Genomic DNA, 26198 nt, shown 5'->3' on the forward strand with positions numbered 1-26198 from the left:
TTTTTTAATTATTTTGATTTTTTTGTATTTTGTTAAAAATGTGGTTTGTTGTTGTATATATGTTTTTAATTTTTAGAATTAGAGTATACATATTTTTAGGGTTAAATGATTTTAACTTTTATGTGCATTTTGTTAAAGAAGAAGTATACAATGTTAATTATTCTAAATGATTTTATTTTAGAACACAATGTAGTGCTTATATTATTAGGGTTAAATTTGTTTGGTATAAATAAGTGTATATGTGCATTAATTTTTTTTGAATTAATTGATCACACTAATTAGGATGACAAAAGATCGTTCTTGGATGTACGGAAGCATTGAATTGTCAGAATTTATATTGTTGGCATATTAGAATTTTGTAGTATTATTGTTAAACATCAAGTTAGGATGGGGGGGAGTTGGTTTTTATTGCCCATGTGTCATTTGTGGCAATGTATCAAAGGTATATAGTGTTCATATCCTTTGAGAGCACATACTTTGACGTGGATTTAGGCCTCAATATAATGTTTGGGTTTGGCATGGTGAGGAGGGACTTTACAAAGAGAAAAGTGTTATTAAGGATGTCAATAATGTGTCTGATGTTAATGAGGATGTAGTAGATCATGTTCATGGGTGTGAGATAGATGAAGAGAATGTTGATGAGGATGTGGATCATGTTGATTAGATGATGGAGGGAGTCGAGGATGAGTTAGGAATACGTCCTCATGTTTTTGACTTGTTGACAGAGGCTTTTAAAAAGCCTTTGTACCGTGGATGTACAAAGTTCACCAAACTAACAGCAGTGTTGACAATTTTCAACATTAAATCAATGTTCAATTGGAGTGACGCTAGTTTCACAACGTTATTAGAAGCGTTAGGTGAGATGCTTCCTGAGGGAAATGAACTTCTAAAGTCGACACATTATCCCAAAAAGCTCATGTGTCCTTTCGGCTTAAAGTACTGGAAGATTCATGCATGTCCGAATGATTGTGTATTTTATCGAAATGCAAACGAGAACTTAGAAGAGTGTCCTAGGTGTGGGTTATCGCGCTACAATCGTAAAGGGGCTCGGGATGCTAAAGGGCCCCCAGTTAAGGTATTTTGGTATCTTCCAATAATACCTAGATTCAAGCACTTGTTTTCTATAAAGAAAGATACGTTAAATTTGAGGTGACATGCAGGTAGGGTGAAGAAAAGATCACTTGCTTACACATCCATCTGATTCTCCGGAGTGGAAGAGTATTGATAGGTGGCATATGACAACTTATCGAGGTAGAAGAACAAAGGGAAGAAAGCATGCCCAATATGTATCTATGACATGGAATCCACGTGGATTCCTAAGTGCAAAGACATATTCATGCACCATCGAAAGTTCCTCCCACGTGATCACCAATATCGTAGTAAGAAGAAGATGTTCAACAGGGAGGTTAAGGACCGTGTAGCTCTTCGACCATTGACCGGTTATGACGTTTATGAACAGGTTAAGGGAGTTGAGACTGTATTTGGTAAAATAGGGAAAGTGCAAAGGGGTGAAGACCGATTATGGAAAAAAGAATCAATCAGGTTAGGCATTGTCTTTATATTATGCATATAGAGAAAAATGTATGCGCTGCCATACTCGAGACTCTCATGAACATTCCGGGTAAGACAAAGGATGTTAAGGTCGTGCTAGATTGGTATGAATGTAAGGGGCTTCGTCTAGAGTTGTGGGCATATGTTAAGGGGAGTAAGAAAAAAGAAATAGAGCTGATGAAGTTGGTGGCGGTAACAAGGGAAAGGGCGGTAAGAAGAAGATGAGTAATGACAAAGTTTATTTGCCTCCAACTTGCTACACATTGTCCAAAGCAAAGAAGCGGGCATTTTGTGAGTCTTTGTATGGCATTAAGGTTCCGTTTGGGTACTCATCCAACATGAAGAGATTTGTGACCCTAAATGGTGAGTTGAAGTTGGGAAGCATGAAATCTCACGATTGCCATGTAATGATGCAAGTGTTCTTACCAATTGCAATCCGTGGAATACTGCCAAAACATGTGACATATGCTATTACCGAGCTATGTTTGTTCTTGAACACAATTTGTAGTAAAGTTCTTGATCCCTTTAAACTTGATGCTCTTCAAGTCGACGTGATTGTAACTTTATGCAAGTTTGAGATGTATTTTCCACCTTCTTTCTTAGACATAATGGTTCATCTTATTGTCCATGTCGTTCGTTAGATCAAGCTTTTGGGTCCAGCTTTTTAAAGGTGGTGTTATCCTTTTTAAAGACACATTAGTGTTTTACAAAACAAGGTGAGGAATCCAGCACAACCCGAGGGGAGTATGATTCAAGGCACTGTGAGCGATGAGATTAGTAACTTTATAGCCGAGTATTTGGCCATGGCAAAGCCTATTGGACTTCCTACCTCTCGACATGAAGGAAGGCTTGAGGGAAAAGGAACAATTGGCTCCAAATCGATCACACCTCCTCGAGACAGTCTTCTACAAGCACACTGGTAGGTGTTGCATCATATTCCTGAAGTCCATCCTTTTTTGAGTGAGCATTTAGATATATTACGCAAAATATCGTTGTAAAGGGGATAGGGGATTGATGCAGTTGCATAACAAGACGTTTATAGATTGGTTTCATAATTGAGTAATAAGTGAAGAACTCAAGAGTGTATTAGAATTATTAAGTGGTTAGCTTTTAGTCCTCGTGATGATGTCAACAAATATGAGGGTTACGATTTCAATGGCTTCACATTTTGGACTGAGGGTCAAGATAAGAAGTCATCTTATCTACAGAATAACGGGGTTTCTATTTTGGCGTCATCTACATTTTACGCGAGTGTTAAGGATCAAGCGCCGGTTGATGCTAAATTGATATACTACGGGCGGGTACATGAAATATGGGAGCTTGACTACTCTACTTTCACTATTGGTCTTTTCAAATGTAAGTGGGTAGATAATAATCAACGATGCATAAAAAATGACGACCCTTGTGGATTCACTCTTTTAGACTTAGCTCGTTTGTGTGATAGTGAGGTGCCATTCATACTAGTCACACAAGCCAAGTAAGTATTCTACACTGTAGACCCGTTTGATAAAAAATGGTCTATTGTTGTACCGGTAAAAAGAAGTATCCTAGGTATAGGTGATGTTGAGGATGAGGAAGAACACAAAGCTTTTGAAGACTCCCTGCCCTTTATCAATCCAAAATTAGTGGATCAAGATGATGTAGATGTTGATTATATCTATGTACATCATACGGAATACATTTGAATTAAGTGATCAATTTTATGGGTTTTTAAGCTTTTTTTGCACTTTTGAGCATAAAGTAGCTCAAACTTGATTTGTTTGCATGAAACTTGGCACACAACACTATTTGGTATATATTATTGTATTGAAGTGGTTAGAATTGAAAATCATAGTCATATGCTACAAATTTAATGTTAAGTTGCAATTTTATGGGTTTATAAGCTTTTTTTGCATTTTCGAGCATAAAGTAGCTCAAACTTGGTTTGTTTTGCATGAAACTTGGCACACAACACTATTTGGTATATATTATTGTATTAAAGTGGTTAGAATTGAAAATCATAGTCATATGCTAGAAATTAAGTGTTAAGTTGCAATTTTATGGGTTTATAAGCTTTTTTGGCACTTTCGAGCATAAAGTAGCTCAAACTTGGTTTGTTTTGCACGAAACTTGGCACACAACACTATTTGGTATATATGATTGTGTTGAAGTGGTTAGAATTAAAAATCATAGTCATATGCTAGAAATTATGTGCTAATTAAGTTGCGATTTTATAAGTTTTTAAGCTTTTTTGGCACTTTCACGCATAAAGTAACTCAAACTTGGTTTGTTTTGCATGAAACTTGGCACACAACGCTATTTGGTATATATTATTGTGTTGAAGTGGTTAGAATTGAAAATCATAGTTGTATGTTAAAAATTACGTGCTAAGTTGCGATTTTATGAGTTTTTAAGCTTTTTTGGCACTTTCGCGCATAAAGTAGCTCAAACTTGGTTTGTTTTGCACGAAACTTGGCACACACCACTATTTGGTATATTTTATTGTGTTGAAGTGGTTAGAATTGAAAATCATAGTCATATGCTAGAAATTACGTGCTAAGTTGCGATTATAATACATCTATTTTAAGGTTTTTTGCACTAACATCTATTTTCTCATAGTTTTTTCGACAAGATTATAATACCATTGATTGCGGGTACTACACTCTCAAATACATGGACGATATTTTACAATCCGTGAAGGAGGTTGGAGTCGAAAACATTGATGTCGTAAGTATTTGTTAAGTTCTTAAATTATAATATTATATATTTACTATTGGTAAAATAAATCTAATGTTTATATGTATCATTTAATTTTGTATTATATTATAGGTTTTATACGACCATCCAAGGGAAACACGCCCTTTGAAAGATGGGGAAATGCGCGAATTGAAAGATAAGATTGCCGCGTATCTTGCTAATTGTTCTTGGTAAATAATGTAATTAGTTTAGATTTAGGACTTTAATTTGTATATGTACATATTATTATATATACAATCGAGAGTTTACAAAGAGATTATTGGTGATAATTGGTGATTATCATTGGATTATTACATTGTACATTAATCATTGTTTATTATATTGTACATTAATCATTGGATTATTTATTAATATTAATCGAAAAAAGCAAATATATATATATATATATATATATATATATATATATATATATATATATATATATATATATATATATATATATATATATATATATATATATATATATATATATATATATATATATATATATATATATATATATATATGTTATATATATATATATATATATATATATATATATATATATATATATATATATATTATATGTTGCGGGCCACCTAAAACCGCAACATATAGTGTAAGACTATATGCTGCGGTTTTGGATGCCCGCAGCATATAGTGCACTTTTCTGCTGCGGTTTTAAACCGCAACATTTAAAGTAGGCCATCTGTTGCTACTACTAATGTTTGGGGCCAAAACCGCAGCATAGTATGGAAAAAAAACCGCAGCAAATGAGGTTTTTTCCACTAGTGAATGTTTGTCGCATTATCTAGGTTTTGGGTGAAGAGCTAATTATTTCTTTTCGGGATGCTAATCAACTAATCATGGATTAAATAACGTTCTTTCTTAATCTCAACTTTCGTACTTTTGATTAATTCAACCATCAACAAGACTAATTAACTAGCAACTCTCAACGTTCGTGATTTTGAATGGAGATAAAAGGATTTAACTTGTATTGTACTTAGGACTTAATTAAGTGGTTCATAACATATTAAATCTCTAGACAACAACCAACAAATTCATCAATAAACTAATCCATATGCATATTAGGGTTTATACCAAGCTCTAGAAAGGAAATTACTCACCAATCATATTCATGAAAGTATTTAAATTAATTAAATAAACATAAACAACAATAATAAACATAATTAACAGATTAGATAACGATAATACCTTAACAAGAGAGAAGATAATGAAGAACAAACTCTAAACTTGATGAAGAATAAAAACCATAAACTTCAAATTAAATAAAAGTCCTAATTAAAATTAAGAGAAAATTAATCCATGATAAAAAAAAGAAAATTCTACGTCAGTTACATAGTATATAAATTGGATGCTACTATGTAAAAAAATTCTACGAAAATGCTTGTTCTTGTGTTTTATGAAAGTTCAATGCTATCATATAGAATTTCAAAAAAAAAAAAATAATTAACAAAAGAATGTAAATCCCAAATAAAGATTTTAAGTACCCTAAACATAATTTATAGAAAATTGCAGAAGAATCGTAAAACCCCCGCTCAAACTAAACTAATACTAATGAAAATAATAAACCTGTCTAACTTTTCTACTAAAACATAATAACGCCCAACTCCTAAACTAAAACTAATTAAATTGATAACTTTCATTTAAAATGATAACCGCCCCTAAAATTGCTCCTGCACAAGAGACAATTAGGAGCAGCGTTCAAAATCTCGGTGGAAGTGGAATGAAGTCTCGGTCAAGGCTTCAACAGGCAGCTGGCAGAAATTTTTAATGCTTGCAGATTCAGTTGAAGTGGATTAGTCTCGGTCGAATATTCCATTGGTAAGGTAAGTAATTGAATTCACATGGGCATCGTTGTTAAAGCTCTCTTTCTCAAGCGACATTTTAACTTTTCATGGTTTGACAATAAACAGTTTCTTGTTAAATAAAATTCCACTCATCTCACGTACATACATGTCTTTTCTCTTGCTGTGATTTTAATCTTAGCAAGAAGAGGCCTTTTCTAGCCATACCCACCTTCCCCACACCTAAGTCCTTCCATATCCTTCTAACATAGCCATCATTGACATGAAATGATGGATTGGCTCCGATAACATAGAACACAATAGTGACTTCAAAATATCTGACTTACTCCGCTATATATTAAAAACTAATTTTAACAGCTTTTTAAAGAGAGATTATTATTATTATTATTATTATTATTATTATTATTATTATTATTATGTAGATTAGTTATTTTATAATTAGCTTTCTTATATTTGTTTTGGTAAAATATTTTTTATATACTTCCATATTTGTTTCCCATCATGACACAACAATTGTTTCTTTCAAGACTTGTGTTTTAAAAATTCGCATGAGAATTTTCTATGAGCTATATGTAGCTAAAGGCACCATAGTCAAACACACAAAATTCACATAAGAGAACCAATAACAAGTGTTATACACAAATCATTATATCTTACAAAATAATACATGCACTATGCATAAAGTAACGAATCTTATGTTCAACATAACGACTTATGATAATAATATAAAATAAACTTATACACTCTGCACATTAATGTGCTAAACAAGAACAATTGAAAACAAATAATTATTTTTAAGTAATATATATAGAAGTATGATAATTATCTACCATTTCCTAGGGATGAAAGAGGTTCATATAAGTCTGAGTCAATGCAAAAGCTATTATAAGCACCTACAGACAACGTTGAAGTTTCTCCAAGCAAAGTATGACAATCCTCTTCTGTATATTTGTTGTTTTCTCTCCATGGATGTGATCCTCTTTCTTTAATAGTCTCCAGCTCAATAGAAACTTCCTTCATTGTTGGTCTGTCTTCTCCTTTTAACATTAAACACCATTTCGCTAAATTAGCCACTTGTTGAATTTGGTCATTTGTTCCTTCACTGAGTATGTTTCCATCAATGATTTCCATCATTTGACCCTCTTTCATCTTTAAAAGAAAATACATAGCGAGACATTTCTCCGGCTCTTGCCTAGTATTAGAAAATGCATTTAATCGAGTTAATAACTCCACCAAGACCACACCAAAACTATACACATCACTCTTTGAAGTTAGTTCACTGGTTTGCAAGTATTCAGGATCCAAATACCCAGGTGTTCCAAGAACCATTGTGGTGCATTGGTTTTTGTCTGATAAAACTAACTTCGAAGCTCCAAAGTCTATCACCTTAGCGACGTAATTGGCATCTAAGAGTATGTTCAATGACTTGACATCTCTATGAATTATTGGTGTTGAGATTGTGTTGTGCAAATATGAAAGCACATTAGCAACTTCTGATGCAATCCTTAATCGTAAAGGCCATTTAAGAATTGAAGCTTTCGTTGAATCACGCAAGTGATCATATAACGTTCCATTATTGATGAATTCGTACACTAGTAAAGGTACATCACTCTCTAAACAACAACCAAGAAGCTTGACCACATTTTTATTGTTGATTTCTGATAGAACGAGAATTTCATTGATGAATTGCTCAACTTGGTTGGGATCCACTTTCAGAGATCTTTTTATTGCCACCAATTCACCATTTGGTAAAATTCCCTTATGAACAATGCCAAAACCTCCTCTTCCAATTATGTTTTTTTCACTGTAATTGTTGGTTGCCGTTTTCAAATCTTGCGTTGTAAAAATATTTAACGTGTTGATATTTCGGCGGGTGAGTAATTCATGTAAAAGAAAACCGCCATTTTCTCGAAAAAAACTTTCTCGCATCTTTTTTACTTTACGTTCTCCATGCAAGAAAAATCCAATTACCAACAAAGTTATGATCCCACCAGCAATACCTACGAAAAAAGGAAACTACATCACTCATAATTGTCTATAAAAATGGCGGTTTTTTTTTTTTTTTTTTTATATATATAAATTTTCTTTTTAAAGTTGTGAATTAAAGGAATCAGATAGAACCTTCAATTTTGAGATTTATATGGGAGAATAACCAAATCAATACCAAATACAAACATTCAACACAAGATTTATTAATTAAACTTCATCCAATATCGATTACGTACTTCCCAAACATTAATTGAATAAGAAATTGATAGAGTTGTCCAAGAAATCACAAGAGCAGCCACAACCGAGGAGAGTTATTAAGGTCTCTATTAGTGTGTTTAGGCAACATTGTCCAGTGTAGCAAATATAAAAGTAATGTATTTTTTATTTTTACGTAAATTAATTCAATTAATTTTCTTATTTCACAAATTCTATTTTTCCTATGCCTCATAAAAAGTCAGGATAGACCATGCATTTATATGTGTTGAGAGATATAGAATAAAATGCAAAATACTAACTTTTTTATTACGACATATAAAAATAGAATAAAAGTACCGATTAAATAAAAAACTAAATAAACTACACATAAAAATAGGGAGTTAACCCATGACTCCATAACTTACTCTACTAAATTAGAAATAACTCCTAAAAATAATAACTACACACGTAACCACTGCTTTGATTCAACTCAACAGTATTGAGTTTGTTCTGATATGCGTGAGACTTGGATGAACTTTCTTTGTTGATAGTATGTTGTTCATGGTAAAGTTTGATTAAGTTGACGGTTTAATAGTTAATTATTGATTGATCTTTTTTTTTTTATATATAGATCAAAATGAAAACTCGATGACATACAGCTTAATTAAAACTTTGATCTATTTAATTTAATAATTTAAATTGTTGACATTAATTTTTTTTTGTCGATCTGTCTTTGCTAATGGTGTCAAACAATAAATGCATGAGAATTGTGGGTGGGATAAAAATTTTTAGTTTTAGTTTAGTTATTTTTATTGGGAATTTTATACTTGATTATCTTTCTTTTTTAGTAGATAGATAAAAAAAGAACAAAAATAATTGTTAGAACATTCGATGATCTCATCAAATTTATCAAGGCAAAGTAAGTGCTCTAGCCATGGAAACGGAAAAATCTTGGCACAACTTATTTTCGGAGTGGATCCGGTTTTATGTTTTATTTCTTGAGTATGTTTAGAAGTGGGCTCATACACATTTGACTATGTTTTATTCACGGACAACCAATTTCTGGAGCAAATTCATTTCAAAGAAAAATTTCTAGAGCAACTCCAGAAGTAGGCTGATTTGCAACACAAAAAAGTATAAACTTGTTAAAAAGTTACAAATTCTCAAATGAGATGATCTCACGATAACACTATCTTTATTGAACTGATCTAATCTACTCTTATTATTTTATACTCATTTAAATGATCACTTACAACTTTAAACTAATTACTTAAAGTTTTAAAATGATCATTTTATATAATCTTAATAAGGTGATCACTTATAACCTTCAAAAAATAGTTCCTTCAGTACCAATCATTCATAACCTCCCGCCTCCCACATATCTTAACTTTTGATTAATTTTTTCCTCCCCCCTCCCCTCCATAATAGCCCCTATTCATCACCATAACTTCTTCCTCACAAAACTATAACACCCCGTTAATTTACGTATATTAATTTTTTTCGATTTTAAGAATAATATTTTAAATAAAAGTATATAATATTACTATGTTATATATTATTTAAATGACTTTGGGCTAGTGCTAGTAAAAAAAGACATATAAGCCCACTTTTCATAACAAGCTTCATGAGACCTAACACTTAAACTATCACTTAAAAAAAGAAAAAAAATAAATAAAATATATAGGACATGAAGGTGTAATGTGGTGTTGATTTATGAGGTATAAGAGAAGGGTTTTGTAACCCCTAAAATGAATTTAAAAGGTTTGAAAAATATTAGTAAGTAAGTTTTTTCTCTTAGACTCATAATTTTACTAAAAAGAAAAGAAAACAGCAAACTCCCTAATTTCCCCTCCAATTCGAGTGCCACTATCACCATACCACCATTGGAGTTTCTATTTTTTACCAAAATTCAAGTGAGTATTCTTGTACATTCTATACTTTCTTTATAATTATAAATTAAACATGTTTTAGCACACTTTTCATGAATAAATTATATGTGTATCAAATCCAAAAATAAAGGTTTATATATGTTTTGATATGTTATTTTCGTATTGTTATGGTTGTGGTATAAGTTGTTATAAATAGGACTAGATTATGATAGTATTATGTAATGTGTGACTTTGTATTTGGATTGCTGATTTTAGATTAAGCATGAGAATTATGATATGATTTCATTAGTAAAATAATGGTTATTATAATCATGAAATGTTTATTGTACTTTCAGATTTCATATAATATAGATTGAAATCGTAACGATGTATTAAAAGGTTATCGTATGTGTGAAAACGATTAAAGTGATGGTGTGAATTTGAATAGAATTGTTGGGATTTTAAATTTAAATTATTGATGAAATTGGGACAGTACTGCAATGATAAAAAAAACATTGAGAATTTTGTGGGATTGGCAAACAATCCTGTAAGTGGCCAAAAATAGCCGAAAAAGTGACATTTTGGACACTTTTTGGCTTCAAAAATATATTAAAAATACTTTGGGTACTTAGCATACTATTTGGATAGAATGTTGAATCTGAACGTTTTGATCATAATTTAAGCGCATAACTTGAATGAGTAGCGTTGCTAAACTTATGAAGTCAATGTGTAATAGTTTGCGTTGTGGTAATGTGGCAAATGATGTTTTAAGTCAATGTGGAGGTGCTTATACGTACAAATATATTGACTAATGTAGGATGACATTTTATTACGAGAGATCGTTAGATTTCTTAGAATTGATCGTATACTCAAGGTATGTACACGTAGTAAAATATTATATCACGTTGATTGTTTATTGAGGAAAAATGGATGTAGTATAAAGATGATTATATGTTTTCCTTAATCAAGAAGTATGATTTTAATAATTTGATAAGTAAAGGTAGTATGTCCTCACTAACATAAAAGTAGACGTATTATGACGTCAATTAGTGGATTGATTTTACTTGCGGTATATAGGAGAATTATGAGTCACTGCGGGTTATGCATACTTAACCATAGGCACCAAAGTATGGCGTGTTGCCTATGATAGAGACTTCGGAAAGGGTTAGCTCCCCCAAACGTATTGTTCTCACACTTGGAGATTAGGTTGTTTTAGCAGTACGACGGGGTTGTTCCGACAGTATGGTTGGGTAATTACAGCAATATGGCTATCTATACTATTTTATTTATAAGTGAAGTATTCATAAGCAATGAAGTAGAAATTAACCAAGAGTAACTTAAATAATTATGATTGGTCATGTTTATATGAAATGTTTTTACTTTAACGTTATGATTTATTTTGTATAGTATTTTGCTGACGTGTACCTTTGATGTTAACGATCCTGTGATGATGTTGTTCCTCTTGTGGTTAACAACTAGTAGTTAGTTCAGTTGCAAGATTGGGGAGTGAGTTCACATGTAAAGAATAAATTGTCTTAAGTATGGGAGATTCGTTTATATAACATTTCTTTTTATTTATCGTAAAACATTTTGACTTAAGAGGCGTTCATGCTCTCGAGTTGTATTTTGTTTTATTTAATTTTTGCTGCTAGACTTAAAAATTTATTACAACCTTAATGACTGTAGTAGAACTCGATCCGTCAAGTTGTTTTAATAAATTTTTAGTTTGATATTGCTAAATAACATCTTTTACGGACTCGGACTTTCGTTATAGTTTGAATCTATACTATTTTCGTTAATTTTTTTTCGATCTTTGCTTCCGTTGTCGAACAAATAATTGGCATCAAGAGTTCAGGTTTAATCCTAGGAAGAATTTTTTAAGGAAACAATGGTAAAAGATTGTATAATAAGGATTGAGAAATTTAATGGCACAAATAGCTTTGGGCTATGGCAGATTAAGATGAAGGTGTAATTAAAGTAGCTACAAATTTGGCATCCATTGATCCCAAGAGTGCGGCGTCTACATCGGGACCTGAAGACAGATTGCGTAATGAACAACTAGTAGTGATGGAAGAGAAAACTCATTCTACCATCTTGCTAAGTCTTAATGATCACATCATCACGGAGGTTGCTAATTAGGAGACGATTGCGAAATTATGGTAAAAATTGGAGTCATTGTATATAACTAAATTATTAACCAACAAATTGCTGTTGAAATATCGTTTGTTTAGCCTCAGGATACAATGAGGTATGCTATTAAGAGATCATCTAGAAAATCTTAATTCTAATTTACTAGATTTGCGTAATTTAGATATTAAGATAGATGATGATTAATATTGGTTGTTTCTTTACCGAATAGTTATGAGAACTTTATGAAATCTTTTATGGTTGGCAAAGACTCGTTGACCCTAGAGGAAGTGAAGGCAACACTTTATACTAGAGCGTTGCGTCAAAAGCAGACATGTGATAATAGGGATTATGACATGGGTTTGTTGTTAGGTTATGTAAAATTATAAAAAGAAAAATGGGATTGACAATAGTTTGGTGCTAGGTCAAGTACTGGCAATAGTACAGGTGGGTCAAGTAACACTAGGAACATAATATGATAACACTATAGGGAACTAGGACATTTTAGGTCTAAGTGTCCAGAATTAAAGAATAAATCTCAGGCCATAATAGTTGAAAGTAAACAGAATAAGAGTTATGATTCAGAGGAAGACTTAGCATTGATCAGTGGTGTTGAGTCTAATGATTTTTTTTATAGCTGGATTCTTGATTTTGGTAGCTCGTTCCATATGAGTCCTTTTGAAAATTGGTTTGATACTTATGAGTTTTATTTTGGGGTTTAGTTACAATTGGTAACGATACTCCATCTGAAGAAGTAGGTATTGGTTCTATGAGACTTCGGACTAGTGATGAGAGAAAGGTTACTTTGAATAAGGTGAGGCATGTTCCTGCATTGGGAAAGAACTCGATTTCTCTTGGGACCTTAAATGATTTGGGGTTTAAGGGTGAGTTTAGCAATGGGGAAATGAATGTATTTAAGGGTTCAGATTTGATACTTAAGGGTGTCAAGGAGAAATCCCTGTGTGTCTTCAGGGTGTTGCGCTGCTTAATTCTATTGCTAGTGTTTCTACTTGTGACTTGGAGGTGACAGTTTATGATAGGTATAGTCATATGGGTGAGAGAAGAGAGATGGAATTGTCCATTGGGAATCGTTTTACATGTAATCAAGGATGCCTACCTTAAGGATGACAAGCATTGGGTGTTTGGGTTTAAACATGGCTGTGAGCTTAGCATTGAAGCTCATGACCACTTGTATGTTAAGAAGATTGGTTGGCTATATTTGGGCAGCTTGATTTGTGGATTTTTTTATGTTCTGTGTTTTAGTTATTGTGAGGCATCATGCTTATGGGATAAAACCATTGCAGAGCAGTGTTACAGGAATAATGAATCGGACCTTGTTAGGAACAATTTTATGCATGCTCTCTAGTACTTGCTTGTTGAGTAGATACTGGATTAGTTTGTTTGATCGGGATTACACACAAAATTAGAAGTGACCAGTATGTGTGTAGTGTGGCTCAATAGGGTATTGTGTTATCTCATGTTTAGGGCCTTGTTAGGGCTTTAGTGTGTTGTCGTGCATTTTGCAACTACTGATTATAGTGATTGTGGTACCGAGTTTGAGGTGGAGTATGAGGTCAATCCCACCTACAGTTCCGTTTGATCCTGGATTGATGTTGTTGATGTTGCCCCAGGTATCTCTCTGATTGTGATTTCTAGTGTTATCTTTATCTCTATAGATAGTTTAAAGCAGTCAATACAAGGAACATTTCTCTAATCTAGAGGATTTCAAGAGAAGCCTATATGTGTTATTGAGAAGTCTAATAGGTTGGTTATAGGGATTCTTGTTTTGGTTAATATGAGTGTGGTAGGTTATGCATTGAACCTTGTGGGTTTGGCAAGGTTGGTAGCCGTTTTTCTAGAGTCACTTAAGCCTCCAACTTATAAACACGTTATAGAGTATAGTGAGTGGGCGCAGTAGATTACTATGACTTTACGTATGAGTAGAGTATGGGAACTGTTGTATAGACTTGTATTGTTACTTAGCTCATTTACATCACCTCATTTTGAGGCTGAATCGGTCTATATGTCTAGAGTTAAGGTTCGATGTTTGAAGTATGATGTGATGTGTACTCATTTTGCGCATGCCAGAAGTGTAATTTGTAGGTTTGTAACTTAACCTGGGTGGGGGCACTGGCAAGTAGAGATTTGTTCTCTCTACAGTTGGCTTCGGTTGTGTTTATTGAGTTTGATTTTATTATGATCTCGGTAATGGTTCTTTGTGATCAACCTTGGTTAGGTTTTGTGTATTGTCATTGTTTGTTCAATGATCAGGTACTTGATGTTTGAGAGAACCACAACGTGGTCAGTTTTTTATCGATATACACATATATGAAGATAGTAGTAAAGAAGATAGGATGTTCTGACAGTCCTAGTAGATTCTTTACTATGTTAGATTCATTGGCATAGGCTCTTAGGGGCGGTGTTGAGGGAGCTCACAGGTGGAGGTGTGCACAACCTCAAGGTGGAGCTTGCCTGGTGGACTCGTGATCCAGGTGGAGCACTATAAGTGACTTGTGATGCTAGTTGAGCATTATGAGTGTTGTGCTTGGAGACAACAATGTAATGAGTCTTGGTTGGAGACTCGTTAGTTGGTGTTGATGGGTCTTGCTTGGAAAATTATCAAGATAAGTCTTTGTTGAAGTTTTGTCGGGATGTATGGCTTATGTTTGAGCTTTGCATCGGGTTTGGGTTGAGAATGGCTTTGTTTCACTACGGTTTGATGGGATCATTGTAGACTACGGATTCTCGTCAAGGTAGAGATTGTTGGGATTTTGTGACTTGAACCAAGTCTAAGATCGGGTTGAAGATGATGAAAAAAGGTTTGAGTCAAAAGGCGTTACAAGTTTTTAGGTGTTTACTTTATTTGTCCATGATGGTTTGTGGTGGTTACTGCATGTTCTGATGGTTGTGCTGGTTACTCCATATTCCCATAATGCCTTTTGATGGTTATTTTTAAACTTAATGCCTATGTTTCTTCTTTTTGGAATTTAATATAAACATAGTTATCAGAATCCTGATTCTAATTTACGATTCTACAATCCTACGATCAAAAAATAGACAACCGATTCAGATCGTAGGTAGGATCTTAATTTGATATAATGATGCGATCCTATTTAGCTCAAGAACTTAGGTCATAGGATCATAAAAAGATTTTACGATCCTACGATCCAATCATAACAAGGGTAGTTTTAATCGTAAAATATTTACATATAATTTATATGTCACTTGTTAATAAATATAAATATAAATATAAATATATATATATATATATATATATATATATGTATATATATATATATATATATATATATATATATATATGTATATGTATATATATATATATATATATATATATATATATATATATATATATATATATATATATATATATATATATATATATATGTATATGTATATATATATATATATATATATATATATATATATATATATATATATATATATATATATATATATATATATATATATATATATATATATGTATATGTATATATATATATATATATATATATACATATACATATATATATATATATATATATATATATATATATATATATATATATATATATATATACATATATATATATATATATATATATACATATATATATATATATATATATATATATATATAAATATATATATATATATATATATATATATATATATATATATATATATATATATATATATATATATAATACTGATGTCAATGCCACTAAAAGTTCAAGTTTTTCTTAATTTTCAGTTTAAAAGTAATTCTTTTCAAAACTTAATAGATGAAGCAAATAAGTTTTGTACTTACACCTTATAACTTGAAAAAGAACAAATATAATTCATAATTATTTATCCAAAGCTCAGTAATGTATACTTGTAGGTTCACATGATCATACGATTTGATTTTACCAATTTTGATCCTACTCACTCAACGATCCTCGGTAGAATCCCGATCCTAATAACCTTGAGTATAAATAAACCCCTCTATTAGAGCTAGAGTGATCAAGCCACAAAATAAGAGAGAGGATACAAATTATGAGCCATAGTTTTGTGTGAGAAAAAGTTTTGAGAGCAATTGTTATGGCTTCTCATGCTCATCTTGTAATCTTCCACTTTATAGTGAAAGTTTATTCTCAGTGCTAGTGGATGTAGCTATCACATTGATAGTGAACCACGTTAAATTTCTCAGTGTGATTTTCTTTATTGTTTGTTTGAATCTTTATTTTTTTCGTTATTTTCAATCTTTGCTTTCGCTGTTGCACAACATAATCAATGGTGAACCACCTTAAATAATTGTGTTTTTGTTCACTCTAATTAGATTGTCATGTGTAAATGATAAACACAATTATTTGAATTTATTCACATGATATATACTTCTGTAGGATTGTCATTGTTAGTGATTATGCGCTTACTTTAGAACATTTATGCTACTTTACTTATTTTGGTTATTTATGTTTATTTTGAATGATTTTGATCTTTTAAAGCATAATTCTTACGATTTTTAAGATATTGGAGTTTAGTAAACTAATTTGGACTCCATTGAATATGTTTGACAAAAGAGGAACAAAAGAATCGTTTGAAGATGAAATTTGATATATGTTAACTATTTTGAGCATACTTTTTGATACGCTTATTATATTGATGCAAGACTAGCGACATCGAAAACTAGATTCCACGAGCTTTCTAATGTTATATTATATGCGACCGTCAAGCAAAAAATTACGGTCATTTGAAGTTCGTTGTTCAATTGATAAGCAATGAGTTACTACTCACTGGAAAATGTTGTTTAAGTCAATCTTCGCTCTCTAGGCGATGACTCGTCGCCTTCCTCCTACACGCGTATGCCGTTAAGATCCATATTTTAGTTAGATTATTTATTTATTTACTTATGATTTTCTAGGTTCGTTAAAATAGGTTAACTTTAGGTTTTTTTTTTACCATAAGTTGGCCATAATAAAGGCTTTAGAAGAACATAACATTCACACATTGGGATTCTTGTTTTCTCCCTGTTTTATTTGTTTTGTCACTGTGTGTCATATGAAGAAGCAAATAAATCATAAAACTAGGTTTTTGAATTCGATCCACTACTACATGTATATTGCGTGCTTACGGTGAATAAAATTTTCATATTAGTAAACTATCTTAATACTTATAAATAGTCAAATTTTAGGCCCCTCAAGCTACCTCCATAATCCATGGTTGCATATTCAAAGCGACTAAGGGAAAAACTAAAAGATATATGAAAATAAAGGAGCAATGAATATTTACTATGTAACAATTAGTTTAATTAATATTTTTATTTTGATCCATCCCTTTTAACTATGCTATATTTTTATTTTGAATAATAACTTCATTACTTTCTTTCATTCTTATCCAAACATTTTTTTTTCTTTCATTAATATTATCCACAAAATTTATTTTTCTCCACCATTTTATAAAGAATTGTAATATATACTCCCTCCATCACTATTCGTTCCATTTGTTTTTTGAATACTATTCATCACTGTTAATTTGTATTTTATTTTTAATCTACAAGTTAATACAAAGTCAAGTTTTCAACTGAAATCTTGTTTGATTCGTGTTAATAAAAATTTTATTAATATCAACTTATTAGAATTTTTACTCAAGAACAATTAGAGATATATTTATAATTAAAGAAGTATATATATTGACAAATATATCAAAACTAAATGTGATAATAATAGTGAATAAAAAGGACTACCTTGCAAACCTTGTAGAGACAAAGGAAGTTACATGTGAACAAAACTTTTATATAGAATATGGGTAATACAAATTAAATCATAATATTAGCATGTTCTAACCATTTGACCCTATTTAATTTGACATGAAAACTAAAATATAATAATAATATATTAAGGTGGTAGGGCTTTTGTAAATAAGAGATATAAAATAGTTAGTGAATAAAAATTATCATGTGTATTAGAAAATTGAATTTGAAAATTGTAATAGGATAAATTAAAATGAAAATGAGATAAATTAAATAGTACAAAAAAGTATAAAATTACCTGCAGTCGCCAAAACAGGTATAAGCCAAGGCTTTATATTAGAAATGCAAGGAGTAGAAGTTGTCCCATCACCGTGGTAGCCCTTTGGACATTTGCAATTGTAACTTCCCACCGTGTTGTAACAGTATTCCGCTTTCTCGCATTTATTGTCTTGCTTGCATTCGTCAATGTCTAATGAAAGATTGTCGAGGAACGAATTCAACCAAAAAATAAATATGATTGTTGGGGTCGCAAGATATGTTATCACTACAACAAATTTAACTTTTCGCGACATTGGATTTAGTGGCATTAAAAACATGCCACTGATTTATATTTTTAGTGTAATAATTGTTGGCTTTTATTTTAAGTTCAACTATAAAGTGATTTAGTGACACTTTATTTGGCATTTATAATTTTTATTATAGTTTAAAATGGTATTTATGAGAAATGTCACTAAATCTTATGTCACAAAAAGCTTTCGTATGTTGTTTATTATGCTGCTAAATAGTCTAATAAATATCACTAAATCTACTATATATTATTTTAAATTTGAAATAGTGACATTCAAATTAAATGTCGCTCAATGTATTTCACTATAAGCAAATTATGTTTTAGTGTATATACTCTAATAGTGACTAGTGAGGGACAGCGAATGGGTATGAGTATCAATTTTTGTGGATAATGGATTAGTATACGTAAGAATTTGATGGATTTTCAAAAGATATATAGCAAGTAAAAATTAAGAAGCTTAGGAAATAACCATCATATTACCGGTGCATCCTCGAGGCAAATATGGATTTCCCGCATAACCATCTTTGCATTTGCAACGATATCCGGATTCATACTCCATATCATAGCATTCTGCATTTTGTTTGCATAAGCAGCTTCCATCCTTTTCAGCCTTTGAACAATTTTTATGACCAATTGACCAATTCAACACAATAGGAAGCATTTTTTTATGATCAGCAGAATAATTCTGAGTCAAGTTGCTTTTATAAAATTTGAAGGCATCTTTAGCCACAGGAAACGCAGCACTGCAGGGGTTGAAAGAATACACCAAACTATGGTTTAAATAACTGTAGGCTCGTACAGTGACATTTTTAACTTCAGTAGGAATGGCGGATTGACAACAACCAATCCCTGAACATTCCCCATCAGTGGCATCATTCAATTCAACGCATTTAGTCATGCATCCTGTTTCATATGTCTTGTTATGTCGGAACCCAGTAAACCAGGCATAAGTGTCACATCCTATGGCAATTAAGTTGTTTTTGGAGCTTGATATGGTAAATGATACCAGATGTATCGAATGCGATAATTTATCAATCTTGAACCCACTTCGGTTGTAACAATCGTAAGAGACAATCGGGTACTTAATCCGAAGTTCACCTTCAAGTATTGAAATGTTTTCAATCTCTAGGTTTGTACCGAAAATTGGTGCTAGAGGACTTGTACTGCTTTTGTTACAATGAATTTTAAATGAGGAAAAAGTGTTGTTGTTGGATTCTTCAAAAAAACAGCCATCACCAATACCAAATGGCCATGGAATATCAATGTTTCCACACTTTTGTTGGCAGTGAGGAGCAATGACTTGTGATGACGACAACCCTACTTCATTGCCTCTATTCATGTGTGGTGCCAAAACCCAACATACAATTATCGATAATACAAGTGTATAATAATAACTCATCCTTATATACTTTATTTTGTTTTCTCTTTACATCAAAGATTTCAAGAACAAATTATGAATGTTTGAGATATATGAAAATAAAAAGAGGAATACAACCCAACTATATATACAACTTCAGTTAGTTATGAAATATAAAGAGTGGTACATAGACCATGTACTCCTTCGTCGTCCTACTCAATTTGTCTCATTTCTATTTATTATTTTTTTTAATATGATTGCATTACATTTATTTTTTATATTATCTCTATATTTTTAAAAATCTATATTATTCTAACCCACTCTATTTATGTAGTCTCAATAACAAATGGGACAAAATGATAAAAATAGAGTCTAAATATATTAAAGTCAATATTAATATTAGTATATGATGTTTGTGGTTCCTGCAAAAATATTGAATTTTTCAATAAATTTTACTTATAAAATATGTTGGATCAAGATTAATAATGATCATATTTACACTAAGTCTTATATGAAATTGTCTAACCATGTTGCTATATAAGTTGCCTATATTTTTTAAATGATCACTTTAAATAATCATTTTAAGGATATAAATTATTACTCTAATTCTATTAAAATATTAACTTCAAAATTATAGTGATCAGTTTAAAGTTTATAAGTGATCTCTTAATTAAGATAGTAAGTGTAAAATGGGTCAATCTAAAAAAAATATTTCACGCATTTTTATTTCGTTTAAGAATTGGTGTAATATTTATGCTTGTCATCACTAATCTATTACAATTCTTTTTTTTTATCTATACTATTGTTATAATTAGAGTTGTTCAAATGTGATCCGACCCAAAAATCCAAACTGAAAGTTAATCGACCCGAAAATATGTTTCTTTTTTAGGTTTATTGAACCGATATTATCCGAACCGAAGTTGCGATCGAACCAAATTACGACCGAAATCGTAAAAATCGAACACGAAATGCGACCGATTTTTATAACCGACATATAACCATTAACCAAGATTACCCGAATCTAATGGTGATTGACCCGAGTCATACCCGACCCGAATCATGCTCAAAACCAAACTTAATTCGGCTAAAATAAAATGAACAAACAAAAAGGAACGGGTAGAGAGTATTTGTATCTTTCAATATAGTATACATTAATTGAAAGAAAGTGATTTATTTCACATTTCAGCGTGTTTGCCCTTCTCAATTTTATTATTTTTCATTAGAATTGTTTCGATTATGAAACGAGGAAGTGGGATACACTTGAAATACCTGGAGATAAGTAGAAGTGTGATCAAGAGAAGCGACTTATGATAGGAGGTGACCTGAATTCCTGCAACATAACACGTTAGCCTTGTCCGGGGGGTGATCTCCCGGAAAACCCCTCCGACGCTCAAGTTAGAACGTAAATCGGAAATTAATGAATGACAGATTGTAGAATGAATGCAAGAAGGAAGGTCGGGATTGAGATTGCTTGTGCTAGTGCTAGTGGTTGGAAAGGCTTGAGGAAGTAGTGTAAGCAAGGATACTAGGAAAGCTGTTTTCAGATGTCCCTTCCCCTCTGATGGTTGTCCCTATTTATAATGTTGAAGGAGGAAGTTACTTCAGAGAGGAAAGGTGGAAGATCATGGGAGTAGTGGGAGTAATGGGAGGTGGACTGGTCATGGGAAAAGTGGACAGTTATTCACCTTGAAACAAGGAGAGCCAAGCATGACTGAAGAGTGGAAGGTGGTGGGCAGTTATTCTCCTTAAAAGGAGGATGGCCAAAGAAGATAGATGACAGGGAAGTTAAGTATTCTGAAGGTAAAATGTCATGAGCCTTCCAAGGAAGATGGGAAGTCCAGCAGAAAGCCCATTGACCAAAAGTCAAAGTCAATCCGGAAAGGTCAAAGGATATTTTAGTAATATGATGCTAATTAATAAATAAATAAATTAATTAAAAAACAGTACCATGACAAGAATAAATTTATAGGAAAATTTTATACATTGGTTAATGGAGTATAAACCACGTACATAATAATCACGTAAAATCAATTTGTGTGCGATTTTTCCTATTGAAACACTACAAAAAAAGACAACTTAGTTACTATAACCTACCGACTAATCCCAAACAGTTGAAAATTACAGACTGACTTTCCGACTGACAGGAATTAGTCGGAATTTTCGACTAAATTGCTACTGAATCAGTTTTTGTTCGGAATTTTAAGTTGAAAAAAAAAGGAAATTTACCACTCGTTATTTTCCAACTATTTTCCGACTGAATTTTAGTCGGAAAATTACCGACTATTTTCCGACTCAAATTAGGTCGGAATTTACTCGGTAAAATTTTCCAGATAAAACTAATTTCCATTTGGTGGGGTATCCTTATAAGAATCAGCCAATACTAGCCATAAACACAAATTGGTTGGGCCCTCTTTATATTGAATTAATCTATACTATAACCTTACAATTTTGATTTCTCATATATATATTCTTACAATTTTAATCTATTATATAATCTTACAATTTTACCGACCATTATTATAATTAGATTTCATAATTTTGGGACTAATTTAGTTCAACTAATTAATAATAATAATAATAATAATAATAATAATAATAATAATAATAATAATGGACTGATACGAGTAATAATATATTAATACAACTATTTATTATATGCTAATACAACTAATAATATACTAATACGAGTAATAATATACAAACGAACTAACAACATACTAATACAACTAATGTCATACTAATTATATACTAATACAACTAATATTATATTAGTGATATATTAATACGACTAATAATACACTAATTCGACTAATATATAATAACTAATAATGCACTAACACTAGAAAAAACAACTAACCGACTAAAATTTAGTCCGAAGATTAATTTGCATTGACTTGCTATATATATCACTACAATTATTCCAAAAATTTAGTGACTAAAAATCAGTGACTATAAATAATTGTATAGTGACTTGCTAAACTTAATAAAAGTGATTAAAATACTAATGCAACTAACAATATACTAATACTATACGACGACTAATAATATAATAATATGACTAATAATGTACCAATATGATATGACTAATAATATACCAATATTACAATAACATAGTAACATAACTAATAATATACTAATATGAGTAATAATGCACTAATAGGAGTAATAATATACTAATACGACTTATTATTATATACTAATAAAACTAATAATTAATACACTAATACGAGTAATAATAACTAATACGACGAATACGACTAAATAATATACTAATATACACTAATACAACTAATATTACACTAATTATATACTAATACAACTAATAATGTACTAATATACACTAATACGACTAAATAACTAATAAAGTACTAATAATGCACTAATACGACTAATATAGCTAAATAACTAATAAAGTATTAATAACCCACTAATATGAGTAGTAATATAGTTATACAACTAATAACATAATAATAATACACTAATACAACTAATACGACTAATAATACAACTAATAATATACTGATACTACAATAATACGAATAATAATAATAATAATAATAATAATAATAATAATAATAATTATTATTATTATTATTATTATTATTATTATTATTATTATTATTATTATTATAATAATAATAATAATAATAATAATAATAATAAAATACACTAACGGCCCGTTTGGTACATGGTATTAGAGGGTGGTAATGGTAATAAAATTAAGTAATGAAAATTTTGGTTGTTTGGATGCCTTCAATGGTAATGGATAGTAATAAAATAAGGTAATAAAATTACCAAAAAGGGCCATTTTCATTACCATCAAACAACATGGTATTAGACGGTAATGGTAATGAAGTATTACTGTGGTAATAAAATAAGGTAATGTTGTTTTGAGCTGAAGAAAAAAAATAATGAAGAAAAAAAAAGGTAATGTATGTAATGATCCAAAAAAATATTATTATTAAAAAAGAATCATTAGATAGAATAATTTAGATACAATAATGCTTTTAGATACAAATATACAATAATGAAACTAAGAGTCATTACCATTTTTTATTACTAACAACCAAATGCAATCAATGGAATATTATTTTCCATTACCATTCTTTAGTCATGCATACCAAACAAAAGAATCTTCATTACCAATTTTCATATCCATTCCTTCATTACTATTGCCATTACAACATTTCAATCCCATTACTTCATTACCATCAACCAAACGAGCCGTAAGTGGTAGAAGTATTATGTTATAAGTATAATAACATTGCTTAGAATATCACAAATTAACAAAGCATTGGTGTGGGAGTGAATTGTGTTGAATGTGAAGGTGTGATGTTGGTGCCACATGGGCGTGACGTGGGTACCAGGTGGGCAACAAGTGGGCATGATGTGGTGCTTTCCTTTCAGCAATGTTTTTTTTTTACCAACTAGTTGGTAGGAATTTGGTCGAAAAATTTTTGAAAAATCTTTTTTCTTGTCATTTTAGGATAAATTGTGAAATAATGTTTCCGACTAATTTCCGACAATTTATTAGTAGAAAATTTGTCGGAAATTTCCTACTAATTTCCGATTAAGATGATAGTCACGATTTCCAACTAACTTTTCGACTAACCAATGTTAGTCGGAAATTCCGACTATTTTCCTACTAAAATGAATTTCTGATCATTCTAGAAAGGTCGTCCTTAAGGTCGTCGATCAAGGCCCCACAAACATCGCAATTGGCTCTGGCTTGGCTCGTTGACAATGGTCGCAGAGAATAACCAATTTAAATTTCCATGCAAATTAATATTTTTTTGGCTTGGCTTATGAAGACGTTGACTCAGTTTAAACATCGACACAAGAATTAATATAATGCAGTGGATTTTCTTTAGATATAAAAAATTATTTTAATAATTTTGGGCTCATATTTATTTGGCTTATTTTATTTTAATACTCCCTTTTATTTATTTTAAATGTCAGATTTTCTAATTAGATCAAGTCACTTTAATGTCTCTTTTATATTAATTCTTCAAATTTATCCTTATTAAACTTCACTTTTTTATATTTTTACGCTTATTAATCTCATTTTTCTCTATCAAAATTTAAAAATGATACTCTTTCTCTTTCACATATGGTCTCATTTGACCACCTAAAAATGGTAAAAAGTCAAATGAGACATTTTAAATAAATAGTAAAAAATATTTTTAATACTTACAATCCCTCGATCTAATGATATTTTTTTTAATTTCAGTGTAATTTTCTTATTTTAACTGATAAAGTAAGTTACAAAGTAGTGAACCAATCGCTAGGAATAGTTATTTTGTGTATTAATTAATTAGAAAACAAAGACCATTAATATTTATTGGTAAATTTTATCATCGGTCAATATAGAGTACTAATCACGTAATGTAAAGCAATGCTAGCGCTAAAGCGATTGAAAGGTCGTCCTTTCGGTCGTCGACCAAGGTCCCACAAACATAGTACTTGGCTCTACCACATGGCTCTCGTCGACAATGGTCCCAGAAAATTACCTTTTTAAATTTCCATGGAATTATTTTTTGGCTTAACTTGTGAAGTCGTTGACTCATCTTAGACATCGACATAAGAATCTATATTATGGTTAAAGGTGTTTATTCGGGTCATCGGGTCGGTTTCGGACGGGTGTCATTCGGCTCGGTCGGATTTCGAATCGGTAAATTTTCAGTTGTATGCAACAACGGGTCAAACTCGGGTCAGATCGGTTAGTTACGGGTCGGTTGAACAAAGGTTGTTCGCATAATCGGGTACAAACTGGTTTGTTATCGGTTGAAATTCGAGTCGCATGTCAATCAAGCTCGGGTTGTCATCGGTCTAACATTAGTTCGGTTTTTTCGGGCACAAATCAGGTTCGAGCTTTATTTTTCGAGTAGTTATCGGTTACTGACAACTTTTGATCGGGTCAATATCGAAATAAATTAATTATCGGGTTTTTAATTAATGTATGCTTATTTACTTACAAAAAATAATTACCGATAGTTTTATCAGATATGGCAGATCAATTTATTTCAATTACTTTATATATATATATTTATATATATATATATATATATATATATATATATATATATATATATATATATATATATATATATATATATATAGATATATATATATATATACATATATATATATATATATATATATAGATATATATATATATATATATATATATATATATATATATATATATATATATATATATATATATATATATATATATATATATATATAT

General features: G+C 30.9%; 1 protein-coding gene across 1 annotated transcript; it reads right to left on the reverse strand.

Annotated features, from left to right (window-relative positions):
- Positions 1-6683: 6683 nt before the first annotated feature.
- LOC130810284 (putative wall-associated receptor kinase-like 16) lies at positions 6684-20370 on the reverse strand. The gene is made up of 3 exons (XM_057676321.1): positions 19072-20370; positions 18322-18492; positions 6684-8095 (listed from the first exon to the last, which is right to left on the reverse strand). The coding sequence occupies exons 1-3, from the start codon at positions 19988-19990 to the stop codon at positions 6918-6920; spliced, it is 2268 nt and encodes a 755-aa protein (XP_057532304.1). The 5' UTR covers positions 19991-20370; the 3' UTR covers positions 6684-6917.
- Positions 20371-26198: the final 5828 nt, after the last annotated feature.

The sequence above is a fragment of the Amaranthus tricolor genome, chromosome 1 (assembly GCF_026212465.1).
Source record: "Amaranthus tricolor cultivar Red isolate AtriRed21 chromosome 1, ASM2621246v1, whole genome shotgun sequence".
In the NCBI taxonomy this organism is placed as follows: Eukaryota; Viridiplantae; Streptophyta; class Magnoliopsida; order Caryophyllales; family Amaranthaceae; genus Amaranthus; species Amaranthus tricolor.

Excerpts from the sequence above, each read along its gene's own strand:
- LOC130810284 (XM_057676321.1), bottom strand. The coding sequence starts at position 19,990 with ATGAGTTATTATTATACACTTGTATTATCGATAATTGTATGTTGGGTT. Across the intron at positions 18,493-19,071 it reads TTTGCCTCGAGGATGCACCG|ACATTGACGAATGCAAGCAA; the intron begins GTAATATGATGG and ends ATCTTTCATTAG. Across the intron at positions 8,096-18,321 it reads ACCTGTTTTGGCGACTGCAG|GTATTGCTGGTGGGATCATA; the intron begins GTAATTTTATAC and ends CTTTTTTCGTAG.